This window comes from Pocillopora verrucosa, chromosome 4 (assembly GCF_036669915.1).
Source record: "Pocillopora verrucosa isolate sample1 chromosome 4, ASM3666991v2, whole genome shotgun sequence".
NCBI lineage: Eukaryota > Metazoa > Cnidaria > Anthozoa > Scleractinia > Pocilloporidae > Pocillopora > Pocillopora verrucosa.
In genome coordinates, this window is record NC_089315.1 from 10991254 (window position 1) to 11003048 (window position 11795).

The 11795-nt window shown below is 35.9% G+C and overlaps 1 protein-coding gene across 4 annotated transcripts; it reads right to left on the bottom strand.

The window, feature by feature from the left end:
• Positions 1-1257: 1257 nt before the first annotated feature.
• On the bottom strand, positions 1258-8324 carry LOC131796367 (toll-like receptor 6). 4 transcript variants are annotated; one of them, XM_066166064.1, is made up of 10 exons: positions 8242-8324; positions 7310-7366; positions 7033-7078; positions 6334-6369; positions 5749-5825; positions 5703-5718; positions 4551-4574; positions 3502-3525; positions 2332-2454; positions 1258-2086 (listed from the first exon to the last, which is right to left on the bottom strand). In XM_066166064.1, exons 2-10 carry the CDS (start codon positions 7319-7321, stop codon positions 1653-1655), a joined length of 792 nt encoding a protein of 263 aa, XP_066022161.1. In that variant the 5' UTR covers positions 7322-7366; positions 8242-8324; the 3' UTR covers positions 1258-1652. The 4 variants fall into 4 exon arrangements, with proteins under 4 accessions (XP_066022161.1, XP_066022158.1, XP_066022160.1 ...); XM_066166061.1 differs by having other exon boundaries at positions 5703-5825; XM_066166063.1 differs by lacking the exon at positions 8242-8324 and adding an exon at positions 7675-7689 and having other exon boundaries at positions 5703-5825.
• Between the last annotated feature and the right edge of the window lie 3471 nt (positions 8325-11795).

Sequence of the window (11795 nt, forward strand, 5' to 3'; positions counted from 1 at the left end):
CGACTAGAACCATATTATCTACATTTTTGCAAAAATAACCATCATTCACAAAAACTAGCATTGTTGGCATACTGCGAATGTTAGAAAAATTCCCAAGGAAATTTGTTTTTGGCTAAAACAAAAAAATTACAAAAAATCCACAGACTTCTCGTTCGCGATGTTGCTATACTTGTCGCAGGTTAACACACAAGGCTCCTCCATATTTACATAAAGATGATTACGAGCTTTATAACAGATTCAGCCGATTTCAACCGTGAAACCAAGTGTTTCTCCCCACTTCTTGCGTGCTCTAGCAGCTTCCTAAGTGCTTTACAACAGAACAGAGCACAGTCAAGGCTTCTCTATTTGTTTTATAATAGAGAATCCGTTAAATTCCCCGCGCATTACTTTCAATTTTCAAAATAACAACAATAACAGTGTCGTCAGCATGCTCTATTCTCTCATAAAGCACGTCACAATAAGCCGATTCGAATTCCTGTTAGAATGTTTCAAATAATCTGATTGGCTGTACAAGACTAAAGCTGTCAAAAATGTCAAACCATCAAAGTTCAAAAACCATCAAAGTTCATATTCTGCAATAGCTTACAAACTAAAATAGTTCGGCATGTCGAATTTAACACTTTTGCCTGAAGTTTTTTAGTTTCTAATACAGAATCTGAAAGTGAAATGTTCAGTGAAACTCGGCCCAATCGTGGCTCACAAAAATACGCAAGTTATTTCACATGACAAGTAGAAAACAAACTGCTCAAGACGAGTGTTTTATGGATGAACGACAGCCGAATTCCGCATAGACCTCAGTATGATCGCAGTCGCTGTGACACCATCATGATCAGAATGAATTTTAACAGTGATGCCAGGTTATATTTTTCATCATTCCCTTTTTTGTTCTTGAACCCGAAACTTTATATACTAAACAAGTCTCAGCTGTATTTGATTTTTATTACCGCACGTAAACTTGCAATTAAACTGAACGTGAAAAACTTTCGGACTGTCCATTTTGTTTTATCTTTGAGGATTTTTGTCTCTGCTCACGTTACAGTAACGAAAATTACTGCATCTGGCATTTTTGCAAATCTTTGCTCGCTTGTTCCGAAATTTCACTTTCAATTAACGAAAGAAAAGCTAGAAAGAAGTCCCGGAAAAGGTCGGACATATTACAATTTGGCAGATAGCGTGACAGCTTTAGCTCAGTTCTATGCTCTATACTCTCATAGAGCACGGTATTTTAACCAATGACAGCACGCGTTATGTCCGAACTTTATTATAAATTCTTCCAAAACTACTACTGATACGAGACATTAACAATCATGTGAAAATTGCAGATAAGATTGAAGTAAACATGTTATTTCATCGGGTAGCTACCTTTCACGAGGTGGCTTTTAAACATCTCACCGGAAACGGATAGAAATTAATGACGAACCAAAATAGGTGTACGTGCAGCACATAGCAGGTGCGAGAATAGAGACGACATGTCGGTCGCAAATTAGATTTGTAACACAGTAATACAGAAATAGATAAGTCAATGATGACTCTCTTGAAATTTTGAATTTTCTCCCGCCGTCCCTTTTGTATTACATGGCACCCGCGAGAAAGCTTACAAGGCAAATATCGACGTTTGCTTTTTCTGTTTATGATTTATTGCTTGCTTTGTTTTATTTGTTAGCTTTGTTCTTTAAGCAGTCAACCAATTTTTTCTCCCACGCTTCCTTTTCGACGGATTTCGAATAGTCTATGTAACTCCTCTCTTGCAGTTCGATGGGAAGTTTCCTTTTATCAACTTCATCAAGTTTGATGACAACTAGGCTGTCATCCCTCTTTTCCATAAGTCGATGAAGGGCGAAATCCAGTTCTGATCCACAATAATTACTATCAAAAAAGTGAGTAGAGACAATAGCAAGGGTTTTTCTACACTTGTAAACACTTTCCACCACATTGTCCCTAAAAAGGACTCCTGGTGTGAAATTCCTGTAATGTATGCAGCACTTCAAGCCATGCTTTTTCTCCAGAGTTGGGATGAGAGTGTTTACCACCCAATCCGAGTCTTGTGAGCTGAATATAACGAATGCATCGTACTCAAATTTTAAATCTGAAAAATCAAAGAAGTACGTATAGTTGATCACAGATGATACGAGTCCCAGTATAGCAGTTTTCTAATCTTACAAGAGCTATATATCCTAATTTCATGAAAGAGATGTGTCTACTGAATGCCATCAGTAATAGATCACAGACAACGTCAAAATGTAGCTAGAGCTTAAAATGATACGCGAGTATAACGAGGCGCATCCGTATGTTGGATTGAATTCAAGTGAATTTTGAGGGGAAAAAACTAACCTGGCATCGATGGTGTAAGATCGGTTTGCGATCGTCGGCAATAACGCAGTGTTACTATTATGCTTGCCGAAAAGGCAATGGCCAAAACTACTCCAACAATGATAGTGTTCCTCTTTTTGTTACCTGAAAAAAAAAATCAAATAAAAGAGGAAAGGCGTATTGTCATAATCTTTGCTTCCGACAACCCATTTTAATTTGATAATAAAAGGTTTTTTGTCATCACCAAGATTTTTCCAGCACTCTTATTTTCGAGAAATTCCTCTTCTGTCTACGTTGACCTCTACAAGCATAATTTATTAACCCCTTAAATAGGTTTTTCCTTCAAGGCCTTCTTTGGACATCCTTCCAGCAATTGACGAAGATATTTTGCAGACATATTTCGATAAGTTATCAAATAGTAAAGGTGATTTTGCGTCAAAAGGGTTAAATATCTAAACTTTGCAAGAATTTTTACTTAATACAGGAAAGAAAAGTTAACCTGATCGTCTTATAAGTAGTTGTCAATAACTATCGCAGAAAATCGTATCTTCTATGCATTGTTTGTGGAAACATGAATTAATCAAAATGCAAAAAATATGCAATGAATATATAAAACATATCTATTTTCCAAAATTGTAAATAGAAGCTGAATATGAAATTAGGAGATCCTCGCAGCTAAGAACACTACTGAAACGAGTAGTTGTAAATAGGACCTGAAAAAAATTCAGGCCCGTACGGGATTTGAACCCATGACCTCTGCGATACCGGTGCAGCGCTCTACCAATTGAGCTAACAAGCCAACTGGGAGCTGGTCAATGAAATGGGTCCAAATAAACATCCAAGTGTTCTTAGCTGCGAGGATCTCCTAATTTCATCTCTCCACCGCAGTGCAAATATATGAATTTTCATATATCTAAAATCTTCATTCACTTAGAAGCTGAATACTTAAGAAAAAATACTTTGTGTCCTAATTTTAACTAATTCGCTCTACTATTAGGTCAGTTGTAAAGTCTGTTGACCCCTTCAAGAAATTTAACAGTACGTTGTCATCCAATACTTATTAAGAATTATGTGCCTCTGCAGAAATAAATTTTCCTTTTTCCAGTCGGAAAGTAGGCATGTGAAAACTTAGATTCATTTCTACTGTTTTGGTGTCTCAAAATTGAAGTATGCAATCTTTTAAAAGCAAACCTGGTGGAGCCTTTGTTGCGACACCTACAAAGGATAAAAAAAATATCAATAAATATTCTTTCAAAATTACAAAGTTATAGCAAGTGCAACATGACCCACAACAACAATACTACTAAAACTACTACTACTATTAATAATAATAAACGTAATACTAATAACAATAATAACAATAATAATAACAATAATAATAATAACAATAATAATAGTTCCAGTTGGAAAGTACGCAGATGAAAATTTAGATTCATCTCTACAGTTTTGGTGTCTCAAAATTGAGGTATGCAATCTTTTAAAATAAACCTGGTGTTGACATTGTTGTTGTCGCTATCGAAATTGTCATAATCTTCGCTTCCGACAACCCATTTTAATTTGATAGTAAAAGGTTTTTTGTCATCACCAAGATTTTTCCAGCACTCTTGTTTTCGAGAAATTCTTCATTTGTCTACGTTGACCTCTACAAGCATAATTTATTAACCCCTTAAATAGGTTTTTCCTTAAAGGCCTTCTTCGGACATCCTTCCAGCAATTGAAGAAGATATTTTGCAGACATATTTCGATGAATTATCAAATAGTAAAGGTGATTTAGCGTCAAAAGGGTTAAATGTTTAAAATTTGCAAGAATTTCACTTAATACAGGAAAGAAAAGTTAACCTGATCGTCTTATAAGTAGTTGTCAATAACTATCGTAGAAAGTCGTATTTTCTATTTATTGTTTGTGGAAACATGAATTAATCAAAATGCAAAAAATATGCAATGAATATATAAAACATATCTATTTGCCAAAATTGTAAATAGAAGCTGAATACTTAAGAAAAAATACTTTGTGTCCTAATTTTAACTAATTCGCTCTACTATTAGGTCAGTTGTAAAGTCTGTTGACCCCTTCAAGAAATTTAACAGTACGTTGTCATCCAATACTTATTAAGAATTATGTGCCTCTGCAGAAATAAATTTTCCTTTTTCCAGTCGGAAAGTGGGCATGTGAAAACCTAGATTCATTTCTACTGTTTTGGTGTCTCAAAATTGAAGTATGCAATCTTTTAAAAGCAAACCTGGCGGAGCCTTTTTTGCGACACCTACAAAGGATAAAAAATTTATTAATAAATATTCTTTCAAAATTACAAAGTTATAGCAAGTGCAACATGACACACAACAACAATACTGCTACTACTACTACTACTACTACTACTACTACTACTACTACTACTACTACTAATAATAATAATAATAATAATAATAACAATAGTAATAGTTCCAGTTGGAAAGTACGCAGATGAAAATTTAGATTCATTTCTACAGTTTTGGTGTCTCAAAATTGAGGTATGCAATCTTTTAAAGCAAACCTGGTGTTGACATTCTTGTTGTTGTTGTTGCTATCGTTGTTGTCGCTATCGAAATTGTCATAATCTTCGCTTCCGACAACCCATTTTAATTTGATAATAAAAGGTTTTTTGTCATCACCAAGATTTTTCCAGCACTCTTGTTTTCGAGAAATTCCTCATTTGTCTACGTTGACCTCTACAAGCATAATTTATTAATCCCTTTAGTAGGTTATTCCTTCAAGGCCTTCTTCGGACATCCTTCCAGTATTTGACGAAGATATTTTGCGCACATATTTCGATAAGTTATCAAATAGTAAAGGTCATTTAGCGTCAAAAAGGTTAAATGTCCAAAATTTGCAAGAATTTCACTTAATACAGGAAAGAAAAGTTAACCTGATCGTCTTATAAGTAGTTGTCAGTAATTATTGTAGAAAGTCGTATCTTATATGTATTGATAAATCAAAAAGCAAAAAAGTATGAAACAGGAAATTTTAAAACGTAGGAAGTGGAGCTTAACACTAAAAAGATAACCAAATTTTTACGTGAAAACTATCCCTTTAACATAAAGTTTATGGCTGGTAGAACAATATTTGCAATGAATATATAAAACATATCTATTTGCCAAAATTGTAAATAGAAGCTGAATACTTAAGAAAAAATACTTTGTGTCCTAATTTTAACTAATTTGCTCTACTATTAGGTCTGTTGACCCCTTCAAGAAATTTGATACTACTTTGTCATCAAGTATTTATTAAGAATTATGTGCCTCTGAAGAAATAAATTTTCCTTTTTACAGTCAGAAAGTAGGCATGTGAAAACCTAGATTCATTTCTACTGTTTTGATGTGTCAAAATTGAAGTATGCAATCTTTTAAAAGCAAACCTGGTGTTGATATTGTTGTTGTTGTTGATGCTGTTGTTGTTGATGCTGTTGTTGTTGATGCTGTTGTTGTTGATGCTGTTGTTGTTGTTGTTTTTATCGTTGATGGAGCCTTTGTTATGACATCTACAAAGGATAAAAAATTTATTAATAAATATTCTTTTAAAATTACAAAGTTATAGCAAGTGCAACATGACCCCACAACAACAATACTACTACTACTACTACTATTAATAATAATAATAATATTAATAATAATAATAGTAATAATAACAATAATAATAATTTCCAGTCGAAAAGTACGCAGTTGAAAACTTAGATTCATTTCTACAGTTTTGGTGTCTCAAAATTGAGATATGCAATCTTTTAAAGCAAACCTGGTGTTGACGTTTTTGTTTTTGTTGTTGTTGTCGTTGTTATCGCTACCGTAATGAGTAATAGAATGATTTCTCTTGCAATTTTGGTTACAAGCGCTTGTAAGTTTTTCAAAGGCTACAAATTGCGTTCGCTCAACGGGCTCGTGCAATTTTGTTGTCTTTGAAAGAATTAACTCTACTCGTGCTTATTAACACCAGAGTGCACTCGAAATCATCTTATTACCTATACACACATTGATATTATAAGGAATACTCACCAAACCTACAAATTTTTCCATGTGAAACATCACAATCTGAAAAAAAATGAAAAAAATGCCGAGGAAAAACAGGCTGCTTATCAGTTAATTGCAATCTAATTGCGAAATGAATAATCCAACCGAAAGTTGGCTCAGTGAAATAAGATGTGGAATAAGTTATTAGAAAATAAACGTTTTCTGGATTGTCTTAATGAGAGATTGGTTTTTCGCTAAAAAGGCTTGAATCAACACAGATTTAATCTCCTGCTGCTTATTTCGATGCTCGCAGAGGAAAAAAATTATTTCGGTTCCGCGTACTGCTCCACGCAAGCAATTTTTGAAAGGCTAAGAGACTCCAGGTCTTTCAGAAATGTTTTCCAAAGAAAAAACTTGGAAGTCCAGAAGATCTTGCAGATCCTTTGAGGAGAGTGCACTGTCTTAACTTGCGAAATAAGGGCACGCCGACCGATTTCATTCATCGCCTTTGGCCTGACGACAATCGATGTTATTTGACGAAGCCGTAATTGGAATAAAGAATGATAGGCTTCGATTTCGAATCTCACATTCTTAACCATGTTGGATCATGTGAGGGTTATTCTCAGCACAACATGGCGGGCTGTCAATATCTGGCAAGCTGGTAATATCTGTTCAGAATTTCTCTTTCTTGACACTTGATAACCCTAACCCTCTTGATAATAGTTGATACGTTTCATTAGCTTACGGGGGTCGAAAAACCGTATCCAGTCGGGTATGGCAGAAGAGTAACCTAATGAAAAAAGAAAGTGTCAATACAAATTGAATGTTAGTGACGAAAGAGGTATCTGCTTTACCTTTCAGCAGGCACGCCTAAAGCGCTTAAGCCTTCCAGCTAAGATATAAGATAACAAATAGCTAGTTCAATTCCTCTTTCCACACTTCTTGTGACGCCATCACGCGATGAAAATTTCGATCTCATAATTCAACTATTAATTGATATGCGCAAAACAAAATTACTTACAAGCGCAGCCATTATCCATCCACTTTGCAGCTCTTGTATTTTCTAGCTCGTAAAATTCTGAAACAGACACAGTAAAATTATGCTAACTGGGCATGTATGTCAGTTTTAGTGCGCTAAACTAAAATCTATATCCGCCAGGTACGCTTTCAGAAATCGTTTAGCAATAGCCTAAAGCCACATGAAGCGTAACCCATTGAAGTGCAGCGGTGTGCCATCATCTTAGTACTAAGGTGTACTGCAATGGGTGTTGTGCTAGGTGTGGCGATCATTGTTTGGATGATAAACGTCAGTGACCGCTACAAAACGAAAGAGCAATGAAAGGTACGATCGTACAGCAAAGGATAACACTGCTCACAGGATCCGACCTTACGAGAACCTCAGCTCATCAGAGTACGGTTTGTAGAAGCTGGCTGGTCAGATCTGCGGTAAAGTAAATGGCCCTGCAGTAAGCGATAATTCGGCAAATAGTCTGTCACAGATATGCGTGACGGTTCTGTATATTGTTGTTCGTACCGCGTGCATTTCTTTAGGGGCATTACTAGGCATTTTCGGAAAGGGATTTTACATTTTTCTTTGTATCCTCTGACAAACGGTGCCTCGATTGCGTTTTTTTTCCGCCTATGCTTAAGGCGGGAATTCTTTGTTCACTAAATAACAGACATTTCATCAGATCTCAAACCTCAATAAGCCAAGACATGTTTAATTGGAGAAAACAGAATTTTAAATAGTAAAATGTGATCTGCAATTCCAGGAACTTTTAGTTTTAGTCAGTCTAGGCCATCTGTGTTGAAAAATAACGCATATGAAAGTTGTGGGAGCAGTCTCAGCGCAATTAAGTGGTAGACTTCTTGTGAACAAAACACACCACGAAGCAGAAATGAGTAAACTCGTCAACTAATGAAAAACATGCTCCGAAGGGGAATTTTCCTCACCTTGCCAAAGACCTCAACATTTTACGTCAGTTCGGTTAGGGTGATAGATTACTTTATATCCAGTCCAGTTTAACGCGTCATCTAGGTAAAAAGTCAAAAGAACCTTCAATTCAGCTGGTTGTGATAATTTCAATTGCAGCCAGAAAGGGCCCTGGGCCTTGAAAAAGTTTGATCCTTAGGTACTACATTGAGGAGGAAATTTGTAAAATTAAGACCTCGTGAGACATTCGAATTTTCATGTTTTCCCCGAAAGCCTATAAATTAGAGAAATTTAGAATTCTTGTGGTTAATTGGCATACTTGTAAACAGGTTCCATTTTTCTTTTTATTTACTATCACTCTTCGTCCTGGTGGGATTAACTGAAATGCCTCTCAAACGGTGGGAGTGCCAAAAAATACAGAAAAAAAATACGGAAAATACAGTCCAAACTTGTATTATAAGCGTTTATCCATGGGGAAATGGGCGTTGCCGACCGCATAATACAGGGCTGACCGCAGTGGTGATTTTAAAAAAAACTGGTGTGATCACCTAGCTACCTTGGAGAAGAGTTCCCATGACACCTTCCCTGCATATCATCCAGAGCTTTTCCAATTTTTTAAAAGTCAAGCTGATAGACTACGGAGAATAAATGGTATCATTTTTCCCTTCTCAATGAAGCAATTACCCGCATCTGAAAAAAATGAAAGGGACACGATACTGCCACGAGTAATAGAATGTCAGTTACGGTTACCATTCTACCGCCGATACAAACTCTCAAACCTGTGTACTGCTCTTTAACAGGCTGTTGTCACGCGAGCAGGCACCTCATTTTGAAATTTGGGTGCAGAATTACGTTTCCTACGCTTAATGAATATGATCACATTGTGAACGGTCCGTGACCTGAGCGAGATGGAACCTGCAATCCGATGCCGTGAGAGGAAAGCGAGTCTCAACTGTGAATTCTAGAAAATGTGTTTGCCTCTTCCTTTAACCTTTACACCCTAAAATCAGTATACATATTCTCTGTTCTTTTACATTCCTTAAGGTGCTTGACAAGGAGAATTTGTTTACCGATCAAAACCTTCTTTCGTTGGCTGATCATTTTCTTTATTCTCCATAACCTTAATATGTGATTCAGGCGGTAAATAATTGTAAGGGAAATTGCATGTTAATCACTACTAAGGGTTACTTGAGTGAAACGGAATATAAACATTTTTATGAAACTGGCCTACCGTACTATCAGGCCATTTTGCATCAATACCTGTTCAATTTGAACATGGTCGTAGTGAGAAATAAGCATAAATAATACAAAGACTGAGCACTCTCAAAGAGGGGAAACACCACGCACAAAGCTCCATACGGTACCAGATTAAGCGAAAAACTGAGGACCCATTCTTGTGAAAGAGCCCTGTGTGATTGACTTATATTCGGCTAGAAAAACCTTAATAGGCAGATTATATTATGCTTGAAGCATTGAAAGGATTATTTCCTCGTACCACTTGTGCCACGGGAAGATGTGATAACACACGGGCTGTTCTTTATGATGGAAAACTCTTTTGCCCGTGACCATTTTGCTTTCATGTTTACGAACTCGGACTAAATTATAGCAAAAATCTGTCTGATTTCAGGTCACTTCTATTACATATAGCCAAATAACCAGGTCACATGCCCAAATTGCGTGGCCATATGTAAATTAGCAATCCTTTAATCTACAGCCAGAATGATTTTCACAAAACATAAACATTCTTTATTACCTCGGTTTTCTCTCTTGAAGAATCTCTTCGTTCGCATGATCAAGCTATTGTTTCTGCTTCTTCAGAGGTGAAACGAAGGCAACCTAAAATAAAATTGCTGGAGGAGAAGTTAGCTAAGCGATAGAAGAATAATGCTTAATTAGGTGAAGAGGTACACAGTCGACCTTATTCGTTTCAAGAAGAGTAGCAAAACGCAGTCGAAAACGTCGTCTGGTTCACATCCGAAAATGGAAAAACACTACGTAGAATGTGGTTGCATTTCAGATAAAATAGTACCTATCAACACTATTTTACTTACGCTTCCTTACAAAACTTAGGCACTCAGTCATAAGAAGACTGGACGACGTTCACGTAAACTGCAAGAGAAAATAAGAAGGATCAATTGACTAACCTCCAACCAATGTAAAAAAAATACCGGAGTAGAAAATGGGCATGAATAGACCATTGTTCCCATCTAAAATTAAGCTTCGTCCAATGAGTAGTAGATAATGAAGGCACATGTATGTATATATATTTCAGGGCGAACACCATCCCAACGCAGACTCATTTATTCGTTTTTATGTACGACTAAAAAAATCAGGCTGAAAAAAAAAAATTATCAAACCTCAGTTAGCTGTTTAGTTCAGCCTAAAATCTTGTGGTTAGAGACAATTAACCAAACCTCAAATTTTAAAAAAAGCTTTCATTTTGACAAAGTGGTGGGAAATTGTTGAGTATGGAGTTTGAAGTTCAGAAAAAGTAGAGTAAAACGCTTGCCAAGACTATTTTGTGTTTTCCAAAATAGATCTTTTGGGCATATTTTCATATCGATTCCGCAAAATACCCATGTATTTTTTCCATTTCAAAGTGACAGGTTGGCTTCAAAGCGGCACTATTTAGGCAAAAAAGACGGAAATGGATTTTATGTAATAAAACAAAAATGCTTCAGTTTTTCGCGGTTTAAGAAAATGTGTTTGCTTAAAAAGGGCAAAATTTTGGATAATTCAGCAGCGAAAGTTAAACGTTAAGTGCGTTTAACTCATACAAATATTCAATTCTTTATTGCCCGAGTTGTTAACTTTGGTCTAAGAGTACATAATGCCTTGCCCCGGGGTAAGAATCTATCATGGAACGGTCAAGTCTTTGATTTTAACCCTTGATTATGTTTAAGTGATTTCTTTTTTAACTCCACAGTTGGAAACTAAAGGCCATTAACAGAGAGGGCCCATACCCGCTTTATTAAACAAAAACTATTATAAATCAGGCTTTTTTAATCAAATGCCAAAAGGCAAGTTATTGACAGGAAATTAATTTCCTTTCCCTGCAAGAAGAAAAAATTGTTTGAATTAATTCATTCAGGATGGACTCCTAACACATTTAAGATTCTTTTAAAAGTTTGTTTTTCAACTTTTTTGTAAATTTCTGTTTTAAATCAAAGAAAAAGATGGAAGTAAACCGGTCATGGCCACAAGTAGCTCATGCTGTTGCAGACACAAGCTGACTCCGTTCATTTTTAAAAGAAATTTCGAATTAGACGACCTTGGAATGAGCGACACTTTCAAAGCCGAATTTTACATCGCCATCACCGCATGGGGTATCGTCATTCATTCATATGAGAATAGAATGTTTTTCACGAAGTTACCCGTTCAGTAATTTTTTATTTCAACTGAGGATTTAAGATTTAAGATTGAAGATATTTTAACCTCCTCTTCCCTTCAGTTCATAAGGCGATGCAGTACTGTTGAGCCAATAGTATCCACGAAAATTACTCTTTCACTGCTCACCATTATAGACTGTTCAGTGTGCATTTGCCTTGAACACAGACTCAGTGTACAATTTATA